This window comes from Choloepus didactylus, chromosome 4, assembly GCF_015220235.1.
Source record: "Choloepus didactylus isolate mChoDid1 chromosome 4, mChoDid1.pri, whole genome shotgun sequence".
Classification (NCBI taxonomy): domain Eukaryota; kingdom Metazoa; phylum Chordata; class Mammalia; order Pilosa; family Megalonychidae; genus Choloepus; species Choloepus didactylus.
The window spans coordinates 158,275,974-158,303,831 of NC_051310.1; the positions used below are offsets into that span (position 1 = coordinate 158,275,974).

General features: G+C 52.7%; 4 protein-coding genes across 15 annotated transcripts; 1 reads left to right on the forward strand and 3 right to left on the reverse strand.

Annotated features, from left to right (window-relative positions):
• Positions 1 to 46: 46 nt before the first annotated feature.
• Positions 47 to 9,234, reverse strand: IPO4 (importin 4). Of its 3 annotated transcripts, XM_037834631.1 has the most exons (30): positions 8,647 to 9,234; positions 8,480 to 8,566; positions 8,266 to 8,345; positions 8,133 to 8,174; positions 7,603 to 7,732; positions 7,327 to 7,506; positions 6,997 to 7,062; positions 6,790 to 6,891; positions 6,620 to 6,703; positions 6,212 to 6,376; positions 6,062 to 6,115; positions 5,807 to 5,916; positions 5,395 to 5,503; positions 5,104 to 5,233; positions 4,786 to 4,899; positions 4,579 to 4,692; positions 4,216 to 4,336; positions 3,929 to 4,040; positions 3,706 to 3,821; positions 3,516 to 3,593; positions 3,383 to 3,440; positions 3,177 to 3,282; positions 2,885 to 3,078; positions 2,684 to 2,728; positions 2,179 to 2,304; positions 1,831 to 2,039; positions 1,572 to 1,704; positions 1,381 to 1,485; positions 516 to 585; positions 47 to 418 (listed from the first exon to the last, which is right to left on the reverse strand). In XM_037834631.1, the coding sequence occupies exons 1-30, from the start codon at positions 8,713 to 8,715 to the stop codon at positions 288 to 290; spliced, it is 3,240 nt and encodes a 1,079-aa protein (XP_037690559.1). In that variant the 5' UTR covers positions 8,716 to 9,234; the 3' UTR covers positions 47 to 287. The 3 variants fall into 3 exon arrangements, with proteins under 3 accessions (XP_037690559.1, XP_037690560.1, XP_037690561.1); XM_037834632.1 differs by lacking the exon at positions 6,997 to 7,062 and having other exon boundaries at positions 8,647 to 8,909; XM_037834633.1 differs by lacking the exons at positions 8,133 to 8,174; positions 8,266 to 8,345; positions 8,480 to 8,566; positions 8,647 to 9,234 and adding an exon at positions 7,873 to 7,976.
• LOC119532343 (transmembrane 9 superfamily member 1) lies at positions 9,050 to 26,710 on the reverse strand. Of its 7 annotated transcripts, XM_037834641.1 has the most exons (10): positions 25,811 to 26,710; positions 24,349 to 24,498; positions 24,085 to 24,262; positions 23,564 to 23,678; positions 23,256 to 23,391; positions 13,371 to 13,732; positions 11,945 to 12,566; positions 11,467 to 11,652; positions 10,305 to 10,578; positions 9,050 to 9,722 (listed from the first exon to the last, which is right to left on the reverse strand). In XM_037834641.1, exons 1-10 carry the CDS (start codon positions 25,944 to 25,946, stop codon positions 9,329 to 9,331), a joined length of 2,553 nt encoding a protein of 850 aa, XP_037690569.1. In that variant the 5' UTR covers positions 25,947 to 26,710; the 3' UTR covers positions 9,050 to 9,328. The 7 variants fall into 7 exon arrangements, with proteins under 7 accessions (XP_037690569.1, XP_037690565.1, XP_037690564.1 ...); XM_037834637.1 differs by lacking the exons at positions 23,256 to 23,391; positions 23,564 to 23,678; positions 24,085 to 24,262; positions 24,349 to 24,498; positions 25,811 to 26,710 and adding an exon at positions 14,395 to 14,829; XM_037834636.1 differs by lacking the exons at positions 23,256 to 23,391; positions 23,564 to 23,678; positions 24,085 to 24,262; positions 24,349 to 24,498; positions 25,811 to 26,710 and adding an exon at positions 14,395 to 14,828 and having other exon boundaries at positions 13,371 to 13,747.
• Positions 18,756 to 21,130, forward strand: TSSK4 (testis specific serine kinase 4). 2 transcript variants are annotated; one of them, XM_037834642.1, is made up of 4 exons: positions 18,756 to 19,055; positions 19,432 to 19,646; positions 20,036 to 20,429; positions 20,885 to 21,130. In XM_037834642.1, exons 1-4 carry the CDS (start codon positions 18,831 to 18,833, stop codon positions 21,065 to 21,067), a joined length of 1,017 nt encoding a protein of 338 aa, XP_037690570.1. In that variant the 5' UTR covers positions 18,756 to 18,830; the 3' UTR covers positions 21,068 to 21,130. The 2 variants fall into 2 exon arrangements, with proteins under 2 accessions (XP_037690570.1, XP_037690571.1); XM_037834643.1 differs by having other exon boundaries at positions 20,066 to 20,429.
• On the reverse strand, positions 26,361 to 27,858 carry LOC119532345 (magnesium-dependent phosphatase 1-like). 3 transcript variants are annotated; one of them, XM_037834644.1, is made up of 6 exons: positions 27,720 to 27,858; positions 27,542 to 27,602; positions 27,359 to 27,469; positions 26,912 to 27,019; positions 26,722 to 26,807; positions 26,361 to 26,566 (listed from the first exon to the last, which is right to left on the reverse strand). In XM_037834644.1, exons 1-6 carry the CDS (start codon positions 27,763 to 27,765, stop codon positions 26,475 to 26,477), a joined length of 504 nt encoding a protein of 167 aa, XP_037690572.1. In that variant the 5' UTR covers positions 27,766 to 27,858; the 3' UTR covers positions 26,361 to 26,474. The 3 variants fall into 3 exon arrangements, 2 of the variants coding, with proteins under 2 accessions (XP_037690572.1, XP_037690573.1); XR_005216518.1 differs by having other exon boundaries at positions 26,424 to 26,566; positions 26,643 to 26,807; XM_037834645.1 differs by having other exon boundaries at positions 26,424 to 26,566; positions 26,679 to 26,807.

Below are 27,858 nucleotides of genomic sequence, written 5' to 3' on the forward strand. Positions count from 1 at the left end.
CCTTGTTTTTGAATGTGCTTCTCTCTCCTTCCTGTGCTCAGAGCTATTATTAAAGCAGAAAACAAACTGCCTTTATTACAGTAGGAAGTCAAGACTCCATCTGTGTTGTCCCACAGCACAACAGATCCAGCCCCAGACATGGTCCTCTAAGGCAGCAAGCAAGGCTGAGTCTCCAAAAGGACATGAGGCCCAGAATCTTTGGTAGGGTGCCAGCTGGAGTTGGGCCGAGAGGTGGTCTTGAGGCCTGGGCCAGCTCTGCTGTCTCTGGCCTGGCCACAGCCCACAGTCTAGGTGAGGCCCAGCATGGCCTGCAGCTCCTGAGCCTTGTCACCAGGCAGTGAGCCCAGGGCTGTTTGGAAGTTGTCAGCATGCTGTTTGGCTAGGAACGTGAGGAGCAGCAGCAGGGAGGCCTTGGTATCTGGGTGGAGGGAGAGGGCCCAGGAGTGTCAGGCTCCTAATGTCGTGCCACCCCTCTGAGCCCTGCTCCCAGCCCCTGCCCAAGGCTGCCCCCTTACCTGGTGGGATCTTGTTGTCAGCCAGAACAAGGCTGCAGATGCGCAAGAGTTCAGGAGCCACGTCTACAACCTGTGGGAAAAGAAGGGCGGCCTCGGGCAGTTATGCCACTGGCCCCCAGGACTGGGGCAAGGGAGGCAGGATGACCCAGATGGGTTGGAAGATAGGGCTGGGGTGGTGGGAACCAAGGAGAGGTGGAGTCTCCTACCAGGGTTACTTGAGCCTGACACTGATTCACAGGCATCCAAGACAACTGTGAAACATGAGAATGTGGTGGAGATATATTTTTTTTGGAGGGGATGGGAGATGTGTGATGTGTGACCAAATATGACTGAAGTCATGGCCTCAAAACCAAAAGAAGCACAGACACCAAGCAGCTCCAAAAACAAAAGTCTCTGAAGATGTAAGACAAAAAGTGGAAAGACACAGGGACAGTGGGACATGGTCCAAACTTAGCTCCTTGGTACAGACAAAATCTCATTCAGAAAGAGCTTCTCTGATTGAAGTGGATGGTGGGGTGGCCCAGAGTGACCCAGAACTCCGTGGAGCACAGTCTGAAAGAGCCCTGCTCCAGGAAATCAGCCAGGGAAGTTGCAACTTCTGGCGCAGCCCAAATGGCAGAAATGGCCAGGGATCGGGCCACCCTAAGAGAAACGCTATATGGAGAGAAGAAGCCCCTCCTCTCCCATCACAGGCCTGGCTGCCAATCCTTGCAGGTGACAGTCAAATGAGAAAATAGATGGATGTGGAGTATCTAATGACAGCAACTGTTACTCTGTGTCAGATACAGCTGGCACCTGTTTTGCCTATTGCTGAAACTGGCACCTTGCATCCCTTCAGAAGCTGCCTCTGCCTAGCATGGCTTACCTGGTCGGGGCTGCTCTGGTACAGGAAGCTGAAGAGGTGCCCTATGGTGACCCACTCCTCCAAGTCCTCCTTGAGCGGCAGAGCATGCAGCAAGGCAGCCAGCACCTGGACACAGATGACTCAATACACCTGCCCTGCCCCTCTGCTGCCCTCCTCAGCTCCCAGGCCCTGCCTGATGCCCTGTCCCTCACCTGGGGCTCCGGTTTCCTCGTGGGGCTGGCCATCAGCAGGCGGGCGAGGGCCCCACAGATGTTGTCACGGACACGATCATGGCGCTCCCGTGCCAGGAGGGGCAACAGGAGCCCCAGCAGCTTGGGGAAGTATCTGGGCCACAGTCAAGGGATGGGCACCCACAGGCAGACCACACCATCCCCAAGCCCCAGTGCCACTCCTCACCCCCATGCCCACCCCAGGCCCACCCCAGGCCCCACCCCCGCAAGCTGAGGATACTCCTGGGCAGGGTGGCCCCCGTGCTCTGCCAGCACACCCAGCCCAAAAATGGCATTGCTCCGCACCTCGGGGTCTGCCTCCCGGGCAGCACTCAGCAGCACTGGCAGCAGCCGGGAGACAAACTGGGCAGAGGCGGCACCTAGGCCCTGAATGGACTCTGCCAGCGTCCCTACCGCAAAGGACTTCTCTGCCACTGTGCAGCCCTGTTTCTGGTGGGGGAAGAGGAGGTGCAGTGAGGAGTGCAAATCTGCCTGAAACCAGGACAAATGGGTCTGGGGGAGGGTTGAGGGTGTAGGCAGGGGGCATGTGGGCACAATGGAGCTGTAAGCCAGCAGACGGAGCACTCACTGTCTTGCATAGCAATAATGGTAAGAAACCGGCAAAGAAGGGAGCAAAGGTGTCCCCCCCAGCTGCAGCTGCCAAGGCAGGGATGGCTTCTCCAGCATGCTCCAGCAACATGGCGTCATATTCGGCCTGCGGAGTCAGGTCAGGGGTCTGGAGCACGGCGCTGGCTCCCTGACTGCACATCTCCCTCCCACGTTCTGCCATGGTGGGCCCCCACGACCTGCCACTCCTAGGCTGTACTTTTTCACAGGCCAGCTGCTTCTCCTGGCCACCCCACTCTCACCCATTGCTCCATGTCCACCCCAGGATCCCACCTCTAGGCAGCATCCCCCAGATGCCCCAGTCCACACTGCTTTCTTCTGCTGGACTCCCACCAGCTGCGTGGGCCGTTACCAATCTCTTTCAGCAGCCCTGGCTGCCCCAAGGCCGAACCCAACAGCGCTGTACACTCCCACCCTGGGGAGGCTTCCCAGGCTGCCTGGTCCCCAGTTTCCACCAAAGCTTGCACCTGATCCTCCTCCTCTTCTTCTTCATCAGCGTCCTGACAGGTGGTCTGCGGGAAGAGGTGGCACAACTCAGCCCGGGCCAGGCTCTTCTGCCCCTTCTCTTTCCCATGGGGGTAAGGGACGGAGAGAGCTGGACTTGCAGCCTCTGACTATCCCCCCTGGGGTGGGGCACCTTCCCCCCCTGCAGCCCCTGTCCAGCTCACCTTCCTCTGCAACACGGCCTTAAGCATACTACAGAGCTCAGCGAGGCGCCCAGGGGGCTGTAGCACGAAGGTCCCGCAGGTACGCAGCACACCTGTCAGGGCCTCCAGCACGGCCATCACCACCTGGCACTCCCGCTCCCGGTTCACCGCCTGCAGGTAGGATGGCACCACCCGGGCCAGGGCAGCCTGCAGAGCTGGGGACACTATTGGCTGAAGCCCCCACTAGGCCTGCCCCCCTCTGTCCACCTGCTGCCTCCAGAGCCCCCAGCTAGGCCCTGCCTCCCCTGCTCACCGGCAGTGTTGGGCTCTGAAGGGCAGCTCTGACCAGCTTTGTGCAATGCACAGCAGAACTGACCCAGGGCCTCGTAGGCCGCCTTCCGCACACTCGGGTGAGGGCACTGCAGGATGAAGGTGGCAGGTGTGCCTGCTATGCACAGGGCGAACCCGGGGCCCCCCATCCTGTGGACCCCACACACTACTGCCCAATGGCCCACTCACCTCCAGCAGTTTGAATGCTTCTTCAAAGACACTCTCCATGTAAGGAAGGAAGGCCACACTGTGGACAGACACACAGCCATGGAGAAGGGGCTCCTAGGTGGGGTTCCTGCACCAAGGAAGGGGCTCCGCTCACCTGGCATTCACAGAGATCTCCCCCAGGGCAGTACAGGCGTCTTCCTTCTCGTCGAAGAAGGCATTCTCCACACTGTACCTGGGAGTAAGGAGGCAGCCACGATCAGGCACCTGTTAGAGCAGATCCGGCACAGGGGCCTCATCCAGAATCAAAGTCGGGATTCCTCTGAGAGAACAGCCACCCTCCGCACCCTGAGATCTCCGAGTCATCGTCCTCTTCCACATCCTCATCCATGAGCTCCTCTTCCTCCTCCCCTTCGCTCTCATTGTCAAACAGAAGGAACGAACTGCTCCCGTCATACTGAGGCTGGGTGGAGCAGGTACAGCAGGGACTTTGGCCTTGCTGGGTCCAGGAGACAAGTCCCATCCCAGAGTTGGCCCTGCTCCCCACCACCACCGCCTCCCCACTCTCACCACAATGCCCTCAGTGGATCGCAGTGACGACAGCATGAGCGTGGTGATCTGTGGCAGGTGGGGAGCCAGGCCCTCACCCATCAGCCCTGATAAGGCTGCAAACAGGCTGTACCTAGAGGAGGCAGATGGCGGCTATCATCCTGTCTGCTGTAGCCAGACGGGACAGGGGAACCCAGGGAAACCTGGCTATGGTCCCAGACCAGAGGATTGGGGTCTGGGGTGGGGGCTGTGGATCCAGTGGGTGGCAGTTGGGGCAGGGCCAGGGGTAAGGCAGAGGGGTCACTCACGTGCAGCGCCGCAAATCAGGGTCGTCTACCTGGTCGCAAAGGCCCAGCCCCAGCTGGCAGCATTCCTCAGCCAGGGGCCTCATGGGCTCCCCCACTGCTCGAGCCAGCACCCCCAGTGTCTCTGTGGGAGCAAGAAGTCAGTTGACACTGGGATGTGCAGCTGAGCTTGGGGCAGGGAGCGGGTAGGGCCAAGACCTGGGGTACCAAAGTAACAGCTGGGGGGAATTCAGACATTACATCCCACTCTTGGGTAGGTGTGGAGAATATACACGTGTTGCCCTGGGGGGAGGCGGTCACTCCTGTGAACACCAGGTGAGCATCCTTCCCCAGGCTAGGAACCCCACCCTGCAGTCCCTCACTCACCCAGGCTCTGGATCTGCACGGGCTGAAGGTCCTCATGGCCTGTCACCAGGAACTCCCTCAGGTGCTCCATGATGGCAGGGAAGTAGGGCAGCAGAGAGGCCTGGGCAGCCGTGGCTGCAGAATGGAAGGAGAGAATCAGAAATGCGGGGTGAACCCTTTGCCCCCACCTCCTGCCCCATAGAGCCCCTGCCCTCGACAACTCCTCACCAATGGCCCCAAGGGCGCTCACAGCCAGCTCCTTGGCCCAGGGCTTGCTGGGGTTCCTCAGAGGCTGCAGCATACACTCCATAAGCTCCGGAAGGTAGGGCTGCACCTTGGACCCTGTGGGAACGTGCACTCCTCTCACAATCAACCCAGGTCTCCTACTTCTTGGGTGTCCAATGCTCTCCAGGCTGACTTCTTACAGCCCCTGCCACAGCTCTCTCCCCACCACAGACAGCGCTTCAGGAAGTTGCACATCCTGCCCCCTTTAGTCAAAGCAGCGGCACTCACATCCACCCCCAGGCTCCCCACTGCCAGCACTACCTAGGTTCTCCACAAAGTTCTCCAGAGCATAACAGGCCTTGGCTAGGTGGTGTGTGTGCCCGGGCAGCACTGACTTCAGGTAGGCGAGGAGCAGGGGCATTACCTCCTCCGAATAGCTGCTTATGTGGGGCTGGAGGAAGAAGAGGGGCCTGAGCCAGGCTTACCCGCACAGCACACGCTGTCATGCTAATGGCAGCAGAGATGTGTGGAGAGGAGATGAAAGCTGTGGGAAGCCTGTCTGAGATGGGCAGGGCACTCGGGTGGCAGCTGCCCCAGTTCCACCTGGCTCACCTGCAGGTTCTCTGAGAATTGGCCCAGGGCAAACAGTGCAGCATTGCGCACAACTTGTGATGGGTCCTCCAGGCCCTTGCACACAATCTGCAGCAGCGGGGACAGCAGCCTGGATGAGGGCAGGATGAGAAGATGCACTGTGAGGGGGCAGGGCCCGAGAGCCCTAGGCTGGTTCGTGCTCATTTCCCCTGGGATAACCAAGGCTTCCTCTGTTGCCAGATGGTGGGCGCTACTCCTTGCCCCCATTATGGGGTGGCCATCTTGCTTCTCTTCTAAACCAGGGCACTTTTGAGAGTGGAGGAGAATGTTACCAATAATCAGTCTAGAACAACAAGCATAAACCAGGGCTGTCCAGAATGGGTGGACCTCCTCCCCGTGGAGCCCCCTCACCCCGGGGTGGGGGAATAGACACCTCTGCCGGATGTGGTCACCAGCCCCATCGGACAGCACGGCCAGCACCAGGAGCCCAGCCTTGCGCTGGTATGGGCTCTCGCTCCTCAAGGCCTCTTCCAGCATGGGCATCTAGGGCGGCACACAGCTCTCTCCTGAGCCCACCATTCCCAGGGCAAGAGACCCTTCATACCTCCTAGAACCCCAACACCCTCAGCCTCAGGGGATGAGGCAGGCCTGGGCATAGGGGTACCCAGAAGGACAGAGCCACAGTTACCAGCTGGGGACAGAGCTTCTCAGGGGGCAGGTGGAGTGCCAGCATGTCCACGACCTGAGAAAGAACAAGATGTCACTTGACCCCCTCTCTGCCTCCCCAGTCTCCCACAGCCACCTAACACCCACATGCTGGTCCTGTCCCATGTCCCACCTGTACAGCAAAGTGCTTGGGAGTTTCCCCCACCAGTCCGATCTCCAGCTCTTCCTCTTCTGAGTCCTGGTCCTCAGGATCCAGCTGGCCCGGTGGGGGCTCGGCAGCCATAATGGGAAAAAGGGTGTGCAGCAAGGGTGGCAGGAGACGATTCTTCAATAAAGCCTTGAGAGAGAGGACAGGACAGTGTTCCCAAGAATCTGCTCCCAAGATGGGTGCACACTAAAAATTCCAGCCTTTCAGGACATAAGGGGATTCCCAACCTCCCAGCCAGGAGCTGGGTGAATCCAGGCCGAAGGTTGAACATCTTTGCCATGGTGTTTGGGACACCACAGGCAGACAGAAAACCCCAAGAGTGAGAGTGAGGGTGGAGAGGAGAATGTGTGATGTGGGTCAGACAACACTTACCTTGCTCTTGACTTTGATCAAGAAAGTGAGGCAGGAAAGAACACGCACACGTACTTCATTGCCCAGGGCCACATTTCCAGCCACCTGCCCAGAGACTAACAGGAATCAGAGACGGGCAAGGAAACTCCCAGCAGAATAAGCAGCAGGGGCTGTGCCCACACTAGTCTCACCTGCAGGCAGAATGTGAGGACCTCAGAGAGATGGGGGGTGATGATGGGCACTTCTGATTCCAGCAGTTCATCCAGGGCTTCCAGAGCCTCACAGGCCTTTGCCTAACAGAAAGACAAGTTGTAGGGTGACCATGCTCTTCTTCAGAGGACCTGGCTGGGTGCCCTGCCCCCCTCCATCCAACAGAGCCCCTGCCCACCTGGCCTCACCTCATCTACGGGGATCAGAGCCTGCACGGCCACAATGAGCTTGGGCACCAACATCCGCGCGAGAGGCTAGAGAACATGAGTGGAGCTAAATCACAGAAACCTTGACGCAGCCTAACCTCCAGCCCCAGAAGCTGGCAGCTTTCTCGCAGTCTGGACTCTGAGAAGGAACCCAGGAACACCAGCCAGGCCCAACCACTCACAATCTCCCCTCTCGATAGTGAAGAAAGACAAAAGGCAGGAAAAGAATTTGAAGCAGCTCTCCAGCCTACAAGGGTGAGGCCATGAAGACTTCTTGCAGGGAGCTGGGGAAGGGGAGGGCCCCCCTCTTACCACTTCCTCAGTACCGAGGTAGGGGACCATGGTGGTCAGAGTGCGCGAGGAGTAGAAGAGCAGTCCAGGAGAGCCCACCTCGCCAAAGGTCTCATTCAGAAGCCGCAACAGCTCCCGGTGGTGGGGCTGGAAGGCCTCAGGCTGGGAGGCCACCACCACACTTAGCAGTAAGAGCCCCATCTGTCCGGGAGTAGGGAATGGGAGGCAAAAGTTTACTTGGTTTATCTAGCATCTTGGTCCCACCTTCCCTCCCTCCCACCAACCGTGTGACAGTACCTCTCTCTCGGGGATGTGGGCGCTGTGGGTACTGTGCTGAAGAAGCTGCATGAGCTGGGGCCAGGCCTCCAGGCCTTCCTTTCGAAAAATGGTGGCTGTGAGTTGGGCCAGGCTGAGGCTCACAGAGTGTCTGCAAATGGACGAGATCCTTCCCCATCACCCTTCATTACCCTCCCCTGCACACACCAACCCAGCCTCTACAGGGCAGCCAGGACAGAAACCTCCAGGAGGCAGGTGTAAACACCGGGTTTTTGCTGAGTTGGGACATACGAGACAGGAGCTTGGAGGGAGCCCAGCAGCTCTGTGGGTGGCTCAGTCCTATTCTTCTGACTCTGGTTTGGCAGGTCATCACAGCCCATTGTCAAGAACTGTGAGTCTGGGCTGTGCTTCGCCACAACCTTAGAATCCTTGCCCTAGAACCCGAGTCCCTGTCCCCCAAGCCCCAGCTTGGTGCTGAAAGAGAAGACAGAAACCCAGAGAGGGTCTCAGCCTGGGGTCACGATCTGGAAAGGTGGCGGACAGGCACTTACTCTGTCTCTTTCTGCAGAGCCGCCAGGACCAGGGACTTGAGGCTGGAATACAGGTGACAGGCGTTTGGGACCCGGGCTGCCCACGAGCACACTCAGCCTGGCCCCGCCCCGTCCCGCCCCAGGCCCAGCCCACCTCTCCCGCTGCTCCGCCGCCAGCCGTCGCCAGCGGCCGCTCAGTCGTCTGCGAGTCAGCACCGCCGCAAACTGGCGGATCTAGGACGAGGAGGCAGGAGTGTGAGGGTTCAGGAAGGAAGGTGCAGAGCGGGCCGAAGCGTCGGGAGCTGGGGACCCTGATCAGTGGCGTACTTTGGGAAGCTCAGTGGGAAGGGGCGGGGCAGGAGCCTCACCTGAGGGTCGGCCGCCGAGGCCAACAGGTCGCAGAGCGCGGGCAGGGCGGCGGGGTCCCGAAGAGCGATCTGGAGCTGCTCGGTGGCCTGGGGAGAGGCTGGAAGTCAGAATTGGGCCTTTCCCGCAACCTCCCGCCCGCCCTGGCCCGGCCCCGCCAGCTCCGTACCCGGCGGATGCGCTCGGTGTCCGGCAGCAGCAGCTCCCGTAGGACCTGCTCCAGGCCGGCGGGCTCCATGGCAGCAGCGGAGCCACCGCTACCGGGCCGGGAGGGGGGAGGGACAGCACGTGGAGGCTCTGACACGCGCTTCCGGCGGAAAGGGCGTTGCTCCGCGCCCCTCCCGTCACCAGGGTGATTCAACTCATTTCCCACAAAGAGCTCCGCCTCCGCCTCCGCCTCCGCCTCCGTCAGGCTGAGCGCCGGGCTGGGCGGCAGAAACAGGGTCCTGGCAATGTAGGTTCCCCCAGCGGAGAGTTCCCAGGCCCCGCTGGAAAGAACTGGGGTTTCGTGGATTCACTGGCTTTCCAAGGGGCAGGGCTCGATATCCAGACCAAACCCTCCAACTACAGGATCCATTTTCTTAATAAATTTTATTTTGATACTGGTAAAAAGAAAAATCAGGACCAAAACTAAAGGCAACTTAAAAAGTTCAAATATATACTCCTTATATAATAGAGATTTAGCATATCCAGGCCCTCTCTGGGGAAGGGAGGCCCAGAGGGCAAAGGGGAAGGCGATAATGTCATCACATAGTTCACTCACTCGGTCAGAAGAGAAGCTGGTAGAAAAGATCAGTGGGGTGTGAAGAAAGGGCTTAGGAGAGAAGAGCAATAGTTCTGCCACCCAGAACTCAGTCCATCTTGAGGTTAACATAGATATAACGGATGAACTTTAGGGAAGAAAAAAAGGAGATGGTGCCCAACATGAGGAAGAAGACGTAACCAGTGAGTAAGGAGTAGCCAAAGAACTCTACTGTCTGTACTGGCCCTGACATGTTGGAGCGCCGGGCATAGTAGAAAACCGAGTAGAGGAAGATGAAGAGCCCTGTGGAGCCAACACTCAGCACAGATCGCCACCACCAGCGGTAATCCTCCCCGGACAACTGGAAGTAGGTGAGTGCAATGGAGATGCAAGCCCCCACACTCAGCAGGATGGCGAAGACGAAGAAGAGGATGCCGTACAATGTATACTGCTCCCGACCCCATACTGTGGCAAAGATGTAGTACAGCTCCACAGAGATGGCACTGTAGAGAGAAGAGACAATACACAGCATTAAAGGGCTATGCACTGCTAGCACAGTGGCTGGGTCAAGATCCAGCCTCACACGCCCTCCCCCTTCCCACCCCATGCTGCTGGGTCACTCTGGAGAGTGGGTCCACTCCACTCCCTGCCCCTGATTTCCTGGCTTCTGGGGGACCCTTTTGCCTTCAGTTAGCCCTTTCATTTCAAGAACATCTTCCCTGATAGATTGAGAGCAGGGTTCTTGTCTGTCTTATTTTCCACCATATAAACTGCCTGGCACAACGAGGTACTTGGCAAACTGAATGAGTACTCAGATGAATAATGGACTATAAGCCCCATATAATCCCTGCAGACACTAAAATTAGAAACCAGGAAGATGGTGAAGGGAGCAGTGTCTCTGGAGAGACATCCACATATCTGAACTGATTCAAGCTCAGTCCTGCAGAACCATGTCACAATCTCTTAATGGTATAGATGAACCAGGGATTATCACTGAAATTGGGCAAGGATATGGGGTGAGTAGGGAAAGGAAAAGTCAAGGTTAGGAACCTGAGAGTGGTGGCCATAGAATAAAGAAAGGATACCTGAAAGGCAAGAAGCCTCCAACAGTCATGTGGATGAGAGTGGACTTGTACCAGGGCTGGGGAGGGATCTCCCGGGCAATGTTCTTGGTGCGACAAGGTGCATCAAAGGGGCTAGCGTTGTTCTTCCCAAAAATGCCTCCAATGACAGTGAGGGGAAAGCCCACCAGCAGCCAAACCGTCAGGAGCAGCAGGATAGTGGTGGCTGGCAGAGCCTGTGTCGAACCGTTGGCCCAATGCACTGAATTTACCACACTCCATGTCAGGAAGAAAGGCACTGCAGGGATGGGCCCCCGGAGGGAGGGTCAGTACAAGGAGCTACATCCTGGGAAACACCCACTCAGGCTGGACCTAAAGGGGACACGGCTGAGGCAGCCTGCCGCTCTAATGGCAGACCTGGGCTCCTGGATGTCCACAGTCTGCTGCCCGCACGTCCACCCTCTCACATCTCACTGCTTCTTGTTCCTTGTCTTCCCAACACCCCTCCCCTACCCAGTGTCATTAACGAGCATCAAGGTAGCTGTTAAATAATAATCTGACAGTGACACAAAGTCCACCTGCTTCCAGGGGGCTACCCTGCCATGGCATCGTTAATTCCTAGCAAGAGAAAATACTTGGGATTAAGGCCTGTTTTGAAAGCCCTGTTTCAGATATAAACATGATGGACTATAACTCAGACACAGGACTGGGTACAAGAAAGGTTCAGAATGCAGACAACCCCTGCTTTTGAAGGGACAAGCTGGTTTGAAAGGCTGAAGTGGAGTGCCCTCCTCAAAAACAATAAGGGAGGAGGGGCATCAAAAAGAAAATTCAAAGATTCAAAAGAGTTATTTTAGCATAGTGGTTGAGACTACAGCAGTGTAGTCTTGGGCAAGTAACTTAACCAGCTGAAGTTCAATCTCATGTGAGAAATAGGAGCAATCTTAGCTACTATGTACAGTTATTGTGAGGACTGGATGAGATGAAGGCATGTTTAGCACAATGTCTAGGGCATTTTAAGGGCTTAATAATGTTCAACCATTCAAAAAGAAATATATTTTTGTCTTTTTGACAGTCTTCTTATTGTCTTACCCGTTTTCATTCCCAAAGCCTGACTCTGCCTCTAGCTCATGTTCCATGAGTTCCTGAGTCTGGGCTGGCCTACCAGGGAAAGGGAAGTCCTCACCAGAGAAGAGACTGGTGGTGAGAATGATGTTCCACACCCATCGCTCGCCTCCAATCTGCCGGTAGAAGTGGCTGGACACGTAGCCAGAGATGCAGCAGGTCAGGGCGTACAACAAGATGGCCGCCGAGTTAATGGCCCCGTGGCGGTGCACGTTGAACATGCCCAGCAGCGCCATGACAATAATGCCTGTAGAGTGGGAGTGAGAAACCTGTGTTAGGTCTTGCCTGTCCCTCTTCTAGCCATCTCAGAGGAATCAGCCCCCTTTCTCCCAGAAGCAGGGCCTCTAGCAAAACAATTTCCCCAACTCTGTTGTCCAGAAAACCCATAATAGAATATCCACATTCTCCCTAGAGCCACCCCAGAAGGGTGGTCTGCCCCTCACCTTGGCTAGAAGGAAGATTCACAGGGCTTTCTGAACAAGCTACCTACCTAGTTCTACCCCTTGGGAGAAAGCCCTGGTTAATTCTTATCACCTCACCAGTGCCAAGGGCCAGGAATTGGGCACCCACGCCAAGCACAGCACAGAGCAGACCACGGTATGGAGGGAAGCGGAAGACATCCGTATGGATAATTTTCCAGCCATTGTCACCCTGGTCAAAGTCATCACCAGAACCTCCAGGGGTCGTCTCCTCATCCAAGTTGTACCGAGCCAGGTCATTACGAAGCACACGCATAAGAATGACAGCCACAAAACCCACCAATAAAAACACAAGCACCATGGAGTTGATGATAGACAACCAGTGGATTTCCAGTGTTCGGGGAAAGAAACCACCATCATCACCCCGGCGCCTGTCACTCCGACGCTCCACTGATGTCTCTGACCAGCGCACACTGTAAGTGTGCGTGAGGCCTAGGGACTCGTCAGGCCGTAAACCATCCAAGCTGTGGGGCTTCACGTCCCGCACTGAGACATTGGCAAATATAATTCGATCTCCATGGAATTCTAGGTGGAAGTCCAAATGGGTCCAGAGTCCTATCTTGTGGCTATGTGGTAGGAAGCCACTCTCCTCCATGTAGCCCACAAAGCCACGGATTGGCAAGTCATCTAACACAAATTCAAAGTAGTACAGTTCCTCAATGGCCTGACGCAGCTGCTCCACCTATAAAGAGTAAGTCAGGAGTCAGTCAGACAAAGACTCACTAGGGCTAGGGTTAGAGTGGGGTTTCTCAGACTTAGTACTGTTGACATCTTTGGCTGGACAATTCTTTGTTGTGGGGGTCTGTCCTGTACACTGTAAAATGCAGCATCCCTGGCCTCTTCCCCTAAATGCTAGTAGCATCCCTCAGTGTGACAATCAAAATGTCTCCAGGCATCACCAAATGTCCTTTGTGCAATAAAACTGTCCCAGTTGAGGACCACTGGGTTAGACTCTGTCATCTCACACCTGGTCCAATGTGTTGGGGTCCTCAAACAAAAAGTATGACTTGACAGGGTTAAGGACTAGGAAATGGAGAAAGGCAGGGTGTAAGAAGGTCTGGGGTAAACTAAGGGAAATTGCTCTAAGATGATATTTGCTAAAGAAAGAAGCTTCACAGGGGAAGGTTAGGTAGAGAGAAAAGGTAGTTAAGAAACTGCTAAGAGTTGAATATGGAAGGAAACGGAATTACACAGGAATGATAGTTGAGACCTTATTACCAACACAGAAGCTTGGAGTCAGGAGCCGTGGGCTCTATCAGCCAAGCAACTCACTATCCATGCAATCTTGAAAAAGTCACTTCCAGGGTTCTGTGCCTCAAGTTTTTTCATCAACTGACCCTGAATCTGCCCTGCCTGTCACACAGGATTGTAGTTAGAATCAAGTCAGATCATTTCCATAGAAGTGCTTTGAAGACCATAAACGTAAGGCACAGTTCTCAGTCCCTGGGAGGAAGGGCTGAGTGACAGCCAACGTGGAGAGGCTGACCTGAGCAGAACTGAGCTGCATGTGGCACAGAATTCGCTTCTCCACATTCTCCCGAAAGCGGATCTCGTACAAAGACTCGGCCATGCGATCCCCATCCAGCACTTCACCCAGGCTAAGGCTTTTGTGACGTATCTTCTCAGGGCAGCAGACTGGAAGCTGGTAGTAGTGGTAAGTCTCCTGCGGGTTATGGTAGGGTCCTACTTTGTTGACATAGAGAATGACGGGGTCGCCGGCCTTGTAGTGTGTCACGCCTTCCACTCCTGGCTGACGGCCTGTGCCCAAGAGCAGCAGCAGGACTGGCAACCACAGGCAGCTCCAACTTCGAGGGTGCCCTAGGATTCTCATCCTTGTGGCAGCGGGACCTGTTTGGGGGAGTCCTGCGGTTATGGAAATTAGGAATCAACTCATGACACCCCAGGACAAGTCCGTCGAACTCATGCCCACTGTTTCCTCTTCCTTCCGTTGGCCTCTGCAACCCTCCCTCAGGAGGCCACCTCCCGAGCGCCACACCACATCTCTATCTCGAAAGCCGGGTTCCGCCTCTGCTCTCTCTAGTCCTCTAACCCGGGGTTTCCCCGCTCCTGCAGCCCGCCCGCCCGGGCTCTGCCGCGCGCCCCACCCGTTCCCATGGCAACGCCACGCGGCCTCGCGCCTCAGGTCCCCTCGCGCTGCAGGTCCGGGGTCCTCACCGCGCGGGAAGGGCTGGCCGAGGCAGCGCCAGCGGCCTCCGCAGCCCCGTAGCTGCCCTTGGGCTCCTGTCGGGGACTCCCTCTAGAGCGGCGCGGTGGCGGCGGGTTGGAGAGGACCTGATGCCCGACCTCCACGGGGTTGCCCGCCGCTGAGCCTGATCGCAGCGGCGGGCAGTCCCACGAAGGACACCGCACTCGATTCAGTAGAATGCTCGGGGATGATGCTTTGTACCGCCGGGGGCCCGGACAACTCCTGCACGGCTCAGCTAGCCCGTCCCCTGGCGATGGGTTCCTCCCGGCGATCAGGAGAGCAGCCCAAGACACGTCAGACTTACCACTTCCGCCCTCGCCGGCGGGGACCTCAGCTCGGCGGTGAGGTCCTTTCCCGGAGCCTAGAGGGGACCACGCCCCCGTCCCCGCGGCTGCTTGTGGCTTCGTGGATGGTTTTCCGGGGAGGGGATTGGGGCTGAGGCCTGGCTACGAGGATGTGGATTCCCCTTTGGGGTAAGAGTCACCACTGGGCCGCCCAGTCGTCCCCGGAAAATGTGAGGGCGCGAGAAATCAGGCCGGGAGGGCGAGCCCAGCGACGGCCGGGGAGACCCTGAAGCTTTTGCCAGCCTAAGGAGACTCACCGCTGCTGCTGCGACCCAGCCCCGAGAGGCGGTTCGCGGCCCCCTACCTGGGCCGGGGCGAGACGTTGGGCGTCGCTGTGCCAGGACTGCGAGGGCGCAGCGCAAATAAAATAAGACTCTTCGAGTCCGAGTCTCACCTCACTTCTTCTCATCCACCCGTCATTGATGGCCCCGCCCCCAAAGAGAATTACATAAATAACACTTTCTTCATGAGGTTGTCCTAGAGGCCTCCCCTGTACTGTCACCGTTCTGTGCCCGACGATGAGCTAGTCTGAGCCGGGTCTGGTGCTGAGGGACGCGAGGAGTTAGGGTGCTTACCCCTTTACCCTGTGAGTTGGGCAGCCTGACAGGATTGTTAATTGACGGTAAAGAATCTTGTCCGTTAGTCTCTTTAATGCGTTTGTTCTTACTTGTCTGTGCATGTATTGAGGGCTTCTTTTAATTTTGTATTGCAGACCACTTTGACAGTGTTTATCCTTGTCTGCCTAGGTAATTTAAGGGGGATCTGCCCTCGTGGTAGTTCACCTGGAGATCAGACCCGGAGGCAGTGACTTCTCTGTGGCCACTTGGGAGCATTGTGTAAGGAACATTTATGTTCCCTCACTCCAAGGGAAGAAGTACAGTGGGAAATCACAGGTGGTTTCTGGCCCAGAAAGTCCTTCACTTTGCCCATTTCTATAATTCTTGCCCTTTCTGACCCATTCCTTTTCCTGCAGACATAGTGAGGTTACAGGAAGTAGGGGATAGGAGGAGTTATTTTAGGCAATCAACGAGTTTTGCAATTAGAAAAGTAACTTATTGTGGTTTAGGAATCATCTTTAACTGACAGCCATCTGGTTCTTGAAGCCAGAAGCCTGGGCCTCTTTCTCACCACCTCCCCCTCATTCATTTTCACTAAGCCCCCCTTCACTTATTTCCTGAATTTCTTCCAAATGCTTGCCCTCCACCACTGCCTTGCTTCGGGCCCCATCTTCTGTCACCTAAATTACCATGGCATCCTCCTTGTCAGTTTCCTGGTCATTTCCCCCTTGGGTCCATTTTCATTTTCCACACAACTGGTGGAAGGATTTTTATTTATTTAATCTTAAAGATTTCCTGTTCCCTGAAACAGTGTTTCTCAAACTTTGGTGTGCGTCAGATTAAGCTAGAAGCTTATTAAAAACACAAATACATGAATCCCACCAGATCAGAATCTTAGGAGTGTGGGTGCCTGAGCAACGGGTTTTGTTTGTTTTTGTTTTTTCAAGCACTGATTTTGATGCACATCAAAATTTAAGACCAGTAGTATATAGGATAAAGTCAAAATAGCTTGGCATATGAAGCCTCTCAGACCTGGATCCTGATTACTTCTCCTTTTGGAACCCTATCCTGTATTCAAATTGAAATCTTGAAGTTCCCAGAATATCATGTTCCTTCAAGCCTGCTGGCCTGTATTGTTCCTTCTGCCTAGATTGCCCCATCTACCTTTCCCTACTTACTTGACTGGAGAATGCCTTCTCTTGAATGGTACAAATGTCACCTCTGTAAAGCCATCCCTTACATCTCCTGGGCTTTGTTTATAGCACTTTATCTCTTACTTGTGTGTCTGTCTTCACTTGTCGACCGCTAACTCCTCACAGAGAGATTGTAGTATATCCATCTTTGTATCCTTAGGACCTAGCAATGTTTTTGTATATAGTAGGCCACTTGACACATGTTCCTTGAGTGAACTGGTTTAATCTCACACTCTGATCTCCATCCCGCCACCATATATCATGAGAGAATAAAGCTGCCACCAACATACCTATCTGCAAGTAGGGGCGAGATTTTGGGAGAAGATGGGTGGGACTGAGTGGCCTCCTTAGCATGGTATGCCCTGGACAAGTGCTAATTGAGGATATACATTTGGCTTCCACGTTTAGGACTTTGGGACCATTTTGTTGTCTGTTAAACTGGCAATAAATGGGAATTTGCCAGTAGCCTGTGGCATATTCCATTCTTGGAGTTTTTTGTTGTTTGGGGGCAGAGAATGGGGGATGGGAATATAAAAATAAGGGTTCCGATTCTTTTGTTTTCCTCTGCCCACAAAAAACGTAAATTCAAATCACTCCTCTTTGACTAAAACCTGTTCTTCTCACTCTGTCATTCCAACCAAACTTGTTCTTCCTATTTCAGTGAAACCTGCAACTCCTTTCCTTTTTGGGTCTCTTTCTAGTTGTCTTCCTTACTCATGCAGCTTTGATTCTGCATGCCGTCATTTCAACCACATTTCTGCCTGTGTTCTTGATCCTCTATCCCATTGTTTGTTCGTTGCAGCTGCCAGGCAAAACTCTAATCTTGGGTCAATTCAACCATCAATATGCAAGCACCTATGCCTAGGGTGCTAAAAGAATCCCAACACTATAATGGGATTTGATTATAAGCTGTGTTCTCTGACCTCAGTTGAGCCCTCACAATGGTGCCCAGTGAACCTGCTCATTTTCCAGATCTGCTCTCATCTATTCTTCACAACCTATTCTCAAACCTTGGACTCCCCCTCCCTCCTCTATGGGCAGCTGACCTCCCCTGATAGCCAAGTGGGTGATGCAAACAATAAAAGCAATATACAGAAACTATGTTAGCTGCCATTATAGAGGAAGTAGGGCTGTGAGAGAGTCCAGGAGGGAGGGGCATCCACCTTGGGCAGGAACAATTGGTAAAGTCTTCCTTGAAACAGCACCTAAGCTAAGTACTAAAAGATGAGTAGGAGTGTGTCAAGAAAACCAAGGGACTAAACAAGTGAGAGGGAACAAAGAAGGAAATGCAATTAAGTTTGGCTGGGACATTGTATGTGTGCTAAAAGATAAAATTAGAGAGGTATGCAGGATCAGCTGTTAAAACCACAGGAAAGAATTTTGAGTTGATCTTGAGGAGAATGGGGAGACGAATTGTTTTAAATGGGAATTAAATCAGATTTATCCCTTGGACTTGAGGGTGAACTGACAACAGGGAAGTAGTAGGCTTGCAAGAGCAATCAGTTAAATGATGGAGGCTTGCACTAAGGTAGTGGCAGTGAGCTTGAAAACCATGCATGTATTATTAAAGACATAATTAGGGGATAGAAGAGCCAGGATTTGGTGATAGATAGGATGTGGTGCCTGAGGCAGAGGGAAAGTTCTGGGAATAACACTTGGGTGTTTAAATTGAGGGCATATAAAACTTACAGAAACTGGAAGTAAATAGAATTTACAGAAAAGGGAAGAAAATAGGAGTTTGGTTTTGGTCTTGGTGAGTTTAAGGTGCCCGGGAGAGACATGTCCATGTTATGTTGTGATGCTAGACTCCAGAGATATCTGGACAGAGATGGAAATTAGAAGCAGCAAGCATAAATGTGGTAATTGAAGCCTTGGGAGTGGATGAGTTCCTTAAAGGAGGATGTGAAGATCTGAGAAAAGACCTGTGATAGAACCCTCAGGGATCTGTTTTAGGGTATAGATGGACGAGCCTCCACTGGAAGCTGAGGAATGGCCAGCAGGATGAAAACTAGATATTTTCAGGGTCATGGAAGCCAAGAAAAGAATGTATCTCAAGGTTAGATTCCTTAGAACATGCTTCCATAACACCTTGCAATTCTCTGTACCACTCTGTTCTGTTTCTTATGCTGGATTGCAAACTCTGGAAGCATGGGGTCTCTATTGGCCTTATTGGTTGTTTCATTTCAGCACTCAGCACACTGCCTGGCACATTAGTAGGTGCTCCATAAACATGAATGAATGAAGAAAACAGATCTATTGGGGGAGCCTCACCAGATTGCAGATGGTGCCTCCAGGAATCAGTACGTTCCAAGCCACACTTCATTCTCCAGCTTTGTGGCCAATAGTGAATAGCAGGTGAATTGTGATGTGTGCAGAATGTGGGATCTTGGGGAGTTCCGTAACCAGGAGGAGGAAGAAGTAACAACAGCCAGTGGAGACAAAAGAACTGCTTCTCCTTTCCTTCCACCTCCAAGTTCCTAGTGGAGAGCTGAGCCCAGCATCCCAGACTTGGGTGACTATATAACAAGCATTTTGAGACTAATTTCACTTCAGTGCCTCAGCCCTCAGCAATTCAACATATTGGCTTCTGAGCAGAGAGGTGGCTTCCAAGTGGCGAAGCTCCTTGTTCTCAGCAAGTCCAACACCATGGGGAAGGGAGACACCTCAGAGGCACCACCAAACGCCACGGCCCACCGCTCTGTCATGGAGGAGTATGGTTACGAGGTGGGCAAGGTCATTGGTAATGGCTCCTATGGGACAGTGTATGAGGCTTACTACACAAAACAGAAGGTCATGGTGGCTGTCAAGATCATCTCAAAGAAGAAGGCCTCTGAGGACTATCTTAACAAGTTCCTGCCCCGTGAGATACAGGTCAGAAAGGGGGCTGGAATAGGGAGCCGAGCTTGGTACCAAGCTGCTTGAGGCTTCTCAGGAGGGGTATGGCTAGGAAGGAGTGGGACCCAAAGTGCCTAAACCAGAACTGAATGCCTCAATAAGCAGCTAGGAAAATTCCTTGATGTCAAAATTCAGCTTCTTTCCCACCTACCCACTTACCCATAGACTCTCAAAGAGAGTATAAAACATGGGGTTTGCTCACAGGCCACTGGGCACTTGTCCGCCAGCCCTCTGGTAGATGGGTTGGTCCTGTCCCCAAAGTTCTAAGTAGCAGTGGGAGAGTAGGGGAGGGCTGGAAGCACAGCCAGGGTTCTCCCTTCCCTGGTTTAATGGGTCCCTCTTCTGGAGCCAGGTAATGAAGGTCCTGCGGCACAAGTACCTCATCAACTTCTATCAGGCCATTGAGACCACATCCCGAGTGTACATCATTCTGGAGCTGGCTCAGGGTGGTGATGTCCTGGAATGGATCCAGCGCTATGGGGCCTGCTCTGAGCCTCTTGCTGGCAAGTGGTTCTCCCAGATGACCCTGGGAATCACCTACCTGCACAGCAAGGGCATCGTGCACCGGTGAGAGCGCTGCCACCTGGACCTGGGGCCTTTGGGCTCTCAAGGGGGATTTATGCACATGTCCCATTTTTGCCCTCTTCCTCTCTTGACCCCCTCCTCAATATTGAGGCCCATTTATCCACTCCATTTTAATCATCCGCTCGAGAACATTTATTAAGTGCCCACTGTATGCAGAGCACTTTGTGAAATACAATGATGAGCTCCCAGTGGTCCTCAGGGACCATTCTCTTATTTCTCTTTCCTCCTTGGGCTCTGCTTACAACTCTGGGGCTTTCCTGCCTCTCCACCTTGTACCCTCATAATGACGTTCCCTTCCGACGTTTTCCTCATGTGTATCCTTTGACCCCTGGCCCTTCAGCTCCCGGTCTAATACTAAGCCCTCTCCCCAGCCTGACCCCCAGCCTTTCTGCTGCTGGTAGGGACTTAAAGTTGGAGAACCTGTTGCTGGACAAGGGGGAGAATGTGAAGATATCGGACTTTGGCTTCGCCAAGATGGTGCCTTCTAGCCAGCCTGTGCGTAATAGCCCTTCTTACCGCAACATGAACTGCTTTTCCCACCTCAGCCAGACCTACTGTGGCAGTTTTGCTTATGCCTGCCCAGAGATCTTGCTAGGCTTACCCTACAACCCTTTCCTGTCTGACACCTGGAGCATGGGCGTCATCCTCTACACCCTAGTGGTCGCCCGTCTGCCCTTTGACGACACCAATCTCAAGAAGCTGCTGAGAGAGACTCAGAAGGAGGTCACTTTCCCACCTAACTACACCATCTCCCAGGAGTGCAAGGTGCTGGCTTCCCCAGGAGGGCTGAGGCCTTAGGGGTGACCCACAGGGAGGGGTGAATACCTAACCTAAGCCTCACAAACCTGGGTGCAACCCTGGGTGAAGACTCTTCCCCAACCAGAGCCAACACACACTCTAGCCCCTGCTTTGTAATAGTGGGGAGGGCTTAAAGGATCAACCAGTGGGCTCCAAATCTTAGATATGCATGATAGCTGGTTCCAGCCTTTATCCCTTTAGACCAGAGGTTTATGCATAGGACTCCAAGGAACTCTTCCCTTCCCCTCCTGGGAGTTAACTGCACAGAAGCCTGGCTGTCCAGGATGAAATCAGGGCCATCCCCGCTTTCACCAGAGTGGTGTGATGGGCTATCCTGCTTCTTTCTTAGGTCCAGCTACTCATTGCCTGTGTGGCACAATGGGGGGCAAGCTCAGCCAAGACCTCTCTCTCCCCTGCCCTAGAACCTGGTTCTCCAGATGTTACGCCAAGCTACCAAGCGTGCCACCATCCTGGACATCGTCAAGGATCCCTGGGTGCTCAAGTTCCAGACTGAGCAACCCACCCATGAGATCAGGCTGCTGGAGGCTATGTGCCAGCCCCCTGCCACCACTACTCGACACCAATCTTTGGAAATCAAGAACTGAGAATGGCTGAGGGAGGGGGCAGGAAGAGGAGCAAAGCAGGAGGAGGGTCTGGGGCTAATATCTTTTATACCAAAAATAAATATAATTCTCATTTAGTTTCATCAGACAAGGGCAAAGACATTCTTTTCTCAAAGGAACCTTAGCAGGGAACACTGCTGTGGGTAAGAGGTAGATTTTTTCCCAGATCCTGGAATATTGGCATCTGTAAGTCAACACTTACAGGGTCATATGTGCCTCATAGGGGAAGGGGTGCTCAGATCAACACCCACTTTGGGGAAGCTTTGTTATTCCAGCTAAATAGGGGCTCATTACTCTACTTCTTCATGCTCTCTAAATTTCAAGCAGTGGGGCAAAGGCCTTGGTTGCTCTGCTTTGAGCATGGCTCTGCCTCTGCCTCTAATCCAAAGGGAAAGCTTTTTTTTTTTTTTCCTTTTAGAAATGGGTAGCAGGGTATGAAAATAACCTCGGTTCCTTCTCCCTCCTCCAAATGTTACCTTAACCAGTACTGAAACAATGCCAGTAAGTCAGGTCCCCTCACACTTGGGGCATGGGTGTCACCCTCTACACCCTAGTGATCACCCAGACACAGAGTGGCAGAGTTCAAACCAAGTCTTCTAGTGGTGAAACAATCAACTATGGGATCTGGATAAAGGAAAGCTACTTGCCCCTTCTGTGATGGTTAGGTTCATGTGTCAACTTGGCCAGGTGATGGTGCCCAGGTGTCTGGTCAAGAAAGCACTGGCCTAACCATTATTGCAAAGACATTTGTGGCTGGTTAATAAACTGGAAGGCTGGTTTATTAAATCATCAGTGAGTTGACTGTGTCTGTGGTTGATCCATCAACGAAGGAGTGTCTTCCGCAATGACAGAATTCAAAAAGCTATATTTAATCCAATCAGTTGACTTTTAAGGGAAAAGAGAAAAAACCTTCATGTCTTCTTCAGCCAGCCAGCCTCTCCTGGGGAGTTCATCGAAGACCTTCATCAGAGTTGCCAGCCCGCTGCCTGCCCTATGGAATTTGGACTCATACATCCCCACAGTTGCGTGAAACACTTTTATAAAATCTCATATTTACAGATATCTCCTGTTAGTTCTGTTTCCCTAGAGTACTCTAATACACCTTCCATCCCTGGATTTTCTCTTTGTCTTTAAAAATGTGCTTTGGAAAAGGGAAACAGGAGGTAAATCATGGGGCTGTCTTAGCAGAGGCATGATTGAGGGAAAGTGATGAGTAGATTCAGAATGCTCTACATGGTTCTGAGATAACTAACAGATGGGAGTGTTCTCAACCTTAGCACTAAGCAACTCTAGGACAAACTAACATGAAAGATGAAACAGTGCCTGCCTGGAACATAGTAGGTTAAGAAATTGGGAAAGACCATTTGTTCTACCTTTCAATCCCCCTTTATGGCTCCCATTATCATTTGTTGCTTGAAAGGCCCAGAGGAAGAAGTTCAGGGATAGACAACGCAGTATAGACTCTAGGGTTCCAGCTGCCCAGTTTTATTGGGAATGAAAGCACCGTAACTACTGTCAAAGAGAAGGGAAACAAGGGGCTTCTGCACCAAGATCGAGTTGAGCCAAGGATGGGGGTGGTGGGCAACAGACCCCTTTCTCAGGCAGGGTCACACTACCACTCTCAGCAGGACCTCCTAAAAAAGCTAAGCTCCTTTAGCTCAGCGCTTGGCACTTAAGGAAAAGGAACCAACGAAGGTGGCGTTACCAAGACAAGCCCAGACTCATCAGGACATCCAGTCGGTCAACTGCTTTAGTGCTTCTTTGTCTTCATCTGCTTTGGGAGAAAGAAAGGAAAAGCGCTAAGGCCCCAGCAACTTCCAAACACCCCCTGCAATAACACTCAGAGTCTGCTGAATAATCTCACCCCAGTACAGAATCTAAAGTTGTGATGCTATCTTCATAGCATCTTTCTGCAAACTGAAAAAGGCACCCCTTTCTCCCAGCATGTGCAGTCCTAAACCAGGGCACACAGTTTGGTGAGTGGAGCAGAAGCTGGATTTCAGTTTCCATTCTCCTGTCAGCCAGGCACCCTTTTCAGTCAACAACCTGGACAACTATAGCCCGGCCCTCATGGCCTGGCTCCTTTGAGACAGGATGGATGAGGAAGAATCTTTCCCCATCTCTCTCCTACCCTCTCAAGTCTTCCAGACAAAAGAACAGCCCTGGGTACCTGGCTCGGCAGGCAGATGGGTAGAGGGTACACTGGGCAGTTCGACTGGGGGTTCTTCCTTCTTGTCATCCACATTTAACAACTCTCGGGCCAATTCCTCCTGCTCCAGCTCCTCTAGCTCCTCCAACAGTTCATCCTGGGTGTGGGAAGACAAGACTGTTCAACATGTAAAAAGGGAAATGTCTACCTCTAAAAGCATACCACTTGTGGAGTTCCCTCCCAAATATTCCCCAAGAGCCTCTTGGGCATTCTTTCTGGCTGGTCCCACAGCTCTGTCCGCGATTCCTTGACCCCTCACCCCCAATCACCTCATCCACATCATCTCCAAAGCCCACAGGCCGAGATATGGCATCTGAGATCTGCTGGGCTATCTCCTGTTGTTCTGTGATGTCTGCCATCAGTTCATCTACCTTGTCAATGTCCCTGAGAACAAGAAATCAGGCAACAACTCCTAACATTCTCATCCCACATGAACGAAGCCCCTCTTGCCTTGTGGCCTTAGACTCTGGTGAGCCCATGGCAACCAGGTAGAAGAGATTCCTGGAAATTGTAAAGAGGCAAGTTTGGACTAAGAAATGGCAAGAAGCCACATTATGGAGGATATATTACATTTCTTTTCCTGAAGGATCTTTAAGAACAGAAATCTTTCCTCTCTAGATGCCCTAGCCAGCAAAGGAATCTTGCAGGAAGCAAGGAAGCAGTCAGAGATCTAGTCATCCCAAGCATCTATACTGCAAATTCACATTCTGAATGGCTTTAAGGTTCAAGGTGTAATACCAAGCCACTCTCCCCATTGCCTGCGCCCCTTCCTCCCCTCCCCTGTACCCACATATCCTGGTAGGCCTTCTTCATGCCTCGCGCAGCAAGCTCCATGGTGCGAAGCACTTCTGTATTGGTAGTGGCATTCTCAATGGCTTCACGCTGAAACTCCAGGGTGGACAGTGTCCCATCGGTTTGTGCCAGCTGCTGTTCCAATCTTTTTTTCCTCCGCAAAGCCTGCAGGGCAGCTGACCCAGTCCACACCCTGAACATCCGAGTCAGAAGCATCTGCTTCCCTCCTGGACCCTCCCCATCCGCTCCTTTCCCCCATTACCTCTCTTATTCTTGGTCCCATGTTTCTTGGCTGTCTGTAGCTCCTGTTGAATTTTTTGCTCCAGAAACTCCTGTTTCTTGATCAGTATCTTCTCCGTCTCCTTCAGTTTCTGTATTGCCTCTTCAGGGGTTGGCCCCTTCTCCTTCTTCCCTGAAGAGTCCAAACGAGCAGGCCCATATTGTGTGAAGGAAAGGCACAAGCCACCAACCAGGGAGTGCGTGGTCTGTGCTAGGCACTTCACTGCTACTGCTAATCCCTAAATGACTCTCTACCATGAATGTACTATCCTCACTTTACAAATGAGAAAACTGGCTCAAAGATGTTATTTTTTTTTTTTTTTGTCCAAAATTACAACTAGTAAGAGATTGAGCAGGAATCAAAAGGTGGCAGTATGATTTTCAAAGCAAGTATTTTTTTCACTATTCCAGGCTGCCTTTTAAGTCATTTCAGTCACTTTCTATAATCACTGTTCCAGTTTCTGGCCTAGGAGATGCCCAAGGTGCTGGCTCCACAGGATCAAACTGCATGAAGTACAGGGGACTAGAGGGGGAAAAAAAATCTGATCTCAATTTTTCCCTTCCTCTTCTATACTTCTAAGAGAATACTTTGTCAAATAAAAATCTGATGTCCCTGGCCTGCTTAAAATCCTTCCATATTCTATCTCGCCTACAGGATAAAATCCAAAACTTTTAGTGAGACATACAAGGTCCTTCATATCTGTCCTTTGTTTACCTCTCTATCCACTTTTCTCGACTTTCCCCTTCATCACACACACAGCACCTATATGTCTTCTCTTTTCCACTCTTCACTGCCTGTGTTTCAGACACAGTTACCTCCTGCTGAAACACTTCAATTCTCTACCTGACAAACTTCTAGTCTTCTGGGAAGCTTTCTGGATCACAATCCCGAATGCCTACTTCTGCACTCACCTGGTTTTATGGGAACATCTCTGTCATGGAGTTGCTACACTACATGGTAAATGCCTGGTTTTGCCTGCCTTCCCCCATGAGATAATGCGCTTCAAGAAAGCAGTCTTTTTCATTCACCTCAGGCTCCTTCATGCCCAGCACAGTAACTGGTCTTTCATAAGTATCTGTGCTTTTGAAAGGATTGGATGAAGTCAGCCAGAAACTCGTCCCCGAAGCCTGTATATTGGAAGCTAGTTACAGTCCCCTGCCCCACCCAGAGCTCTTCCCTTAGGGAGCGAGGGTATGCAGGCAGACGACAGCAAGGCTCCCTGACAGGACGGGACCCCCTGACACTGGAGATAGGCCCTACTCCGCCATCGGCCGGAATTTTCGGGACAGCGGGTCTCCTCGGTATCTTCCCCTGCCCGGGGCGCGGTTTGGGTTCTGGAGCCCGCCCCCCGCCGCCCGGTGAGGCCGAGGCTGTCGCGGTTTCCCTCCCCGATCTCCCACCTCCAGCCGGCACCTCCTGGCAGGTCAGTCACGCCCCGGCTCACCTCTCCCGAAGAGCATGCCGAGACCACTCATCGCGATCCTCGCCTCTCCCGCCTCCACCCCACACTTCCGCCTTGCTCTCGAGAGGGGAGCCTCATCACTCAGAGCCCGGCCTTGGCCAATCCCTCCTCGGGGCATTGCGGCGACGTCATCACTAGGCGCAAACAAGGCCACTTCCGCCACGTGACCGAAGCCACCAGTCTCAAATTGATGGGCTCCTTTTAAAATGGCCTAATTTTCCACTCAGTTAAAAACAAGTATTTGTTCTACCCCCAAACAAGTATTTGTTCCTTGGAAGGAAATGTGCAGGATAATGCACCCTTCTATATGGGGTCAGTGGAAGTTTCCTTGTGCCCTTTACCATGGCAGGCTTCAGGAAAGGGGGCAAGGGATGGAGCAAACACAGGGATGGAAGCCTTGGGTTTGCCACAACTTTACAGGGCACAGCCCAATACACTCTAATGCCTCACATCCTGGTCTTGGCAAACTTCAGGACAGCCAACCCAATTCACCTATTACATAAATAGAAACAACCTCACTGTGGGAAAGATCTATTCTGTCATACACAAATATGCTTTAATAATTTACAAATACACCTGAAAATGTCTTCCTGCCCTCTTTTCTGTTTTATGACTCAAATGAGATTCATCCCCACAGGGCTGGACCTTAGGATCCTGGTTGGACCTTTGCAAATGTCTCTAATCCTAGAGTTAGGGTTTGAAGAGTCATTCCTTTCTGGACATGAATGCAGGTAACACCTAAAAGGAAAAGAAGCCACATTTTACCAGGCCTTAAGGATTATTACGCTTACCTTTTGTGGATTATTACGCTTACCCTGTCAGGCAGACTATCCATTCTGTACAAATCTACCTTACTCCTCATTCCCCAAATGGCTGTCCTCACGACTCAGTACCCAGTGTGCTGATGTCCACAATATTCCGCTTCTCATCATCAAAGAAGATCATCTGGGAGAAAGAAACTCCAGTCTTCTGCTGCAACCTGTGCAATATAGGGCAGGGAGTAACCAAGCTGGCATCTCCGCTCCCCCAGCCACGCTGGTATTATCATTATCTCTTCCTGATCCTACCCTTAGTTTTGCATACCTCTTAAAGTGGGTGACCTTGCTGCCTGGATAGATTTCCCGATAAACAAAATATTTGACAAGGTCAAAGACCTCTAGTAGCTGGTTGGCCCCTTCAATCTCACCAGTCCTGCAAAAGGTGTAATAGATGGGATCAGGAGAGTGAAGCCGGAACTGCAAGTGAAGTTAAGTATAATGAAAGCGAAATCAATTTGCTGTTTTTCCGGGATGAGTAGACATCCTCAGCCCTTAATTCAACCCCATATCTTTTCTATCTGACAGCAGATATTGAGCCAATGTTTGATAAACAGAAGGCACGGGAGAGGGTACAATTAGGAAAAAATACACAAATAATTGCGAATTTGCCCCTCCTAAATTCTTGTAGCCAAAGGGTTAAAATGAGAAGTCTCTCCATGCACACGCATGCCTCTGCATCACACTGACAGTTTTTGTCAGTCACTCTTCTTACCGGGAAGCGGCTGCGACGGGCACCCCAAGTCCCTGTAGACGTACCATGATCTCAGGCACATCTGGGTATAGTCGGACGATATGGCCCCGGCTATCTCGTACAATTCCATCACTGCAAAGGGCGAGAGTGCACTCAGCTCCGGCCTGGCCCCGCCTGGCCATATCCTCCCTAGCCCTGCCTCACCTGCTCCGGTGGAATGGGGGGTCTACGTGCGTGTCGACCCAGAAAGGCCAGAGCGTGTAATCTGCCAGAGGAAGACGGGGTCAAGTTCAGCCTTGGAGACTCAGGGCTTCGGGAGAGCTGCAACTCGGGTTTGGGGAAGGGGAACGCCCTACGAAAATCTCCCCACCCCGTCCCTCACCCAGATCAAAGACTGCGAGCTTAGGGAGTCCTGCCATGGCCAGCATCTGCAGGCCGAACACAATGACGTATAGCTTTCTCCAAGGCCATAGAGTGCCAGGCAACGCTCCGGCGAGCTAGGTGGCCACCTCGCCTGGCCA

Bases quoted from the DNA above. Each gene is read 5' to 3' on its own strand.
- IPO4 (XM_037834631.1), bottom strand. From the start codon at position 8,715: ATGGAGCCCGCCGGCCTGGAGCAGGTCCTACGGGAGCTGCTGCTGCCG. The intron at 7,733-8,132 runs GTAAGTGCCTGT...GTCCATTTGCAG, and splicing joins GCTCTGCAGAAAGAGACAGA to ACACTCTGTGAGCCTCAGCC. The intron at 5,917-6,061 runs GTAACTGTGGCT...GTGCCGCCCTAG, and splicing joins AGAAGCTCTGTCCCCAGCTG to ATGCCCATGCTGGAAGAGGC.
- TSSK4 (XM_037834642.1), top strand. From the start codon at position 18,831: ATGGGGAAGGGAGACACCTCAGAGGCACCACCAAACGCCACGGCCCAC. The intron at 19,056-19,431 runs GTCAGAAAGGGG...TTCTGGAGCCAG, and splicing joins TCCTGCCCCGTGAGATACAG to GTAATGAAGGTCCTGCGGCA. The intron at 20,430-20,884 runs GTGCTGGCTTCC...CCCCTGCCCTAG, and splicing joins CCATCTCCCAGGAGTGCAAG to AACCTGGTTCTCCAGATGTT.
- LOC119532343 (XM_037834641.1), bottom strand. From the start codon at position 25,946: ATGCCCCGAGGAGGGATTGGCCAAGGCCGGGCTCTGAGTGATGAGGCT. The intron at 24,263-24,348 runs GTAATGGGGGAA...GGACTGGGTCAG, and splicing joins TGGGACCAAGAATAAGAGAG to CTGCCCTGCAGGCTTTGCGG. The intron at 10,579-11,466 runs GTGAGGACTTCC...CCATCCCTGCAG, and splicing joins CACCACCAGTCTCTTCTCTG to TGCCTTTCTTCCTGACATGG.
- LOC119532345 (XM_037834644.1), bottom strand. From the start codon at position 27,765: ATGCTGGCCATGGCAGGACTCCCTAAGCTCGCAGTCTTTGATCTGG. The intron at 27,603-27,719 runs GTGAGGGACGGG...TTCCTCTGGCAG, and splicing joins GCTCGCAGTCTTTGATCTGG to ATTACACGCTCTGGCCTTTC. The intron at 26,808-26,911 runs GTATGCAAAACT...TATATTGCACAG, and splicing joins AAGGTCACCCACTTTAAGAG to GTTGCAGCAGAAGACTGGAG.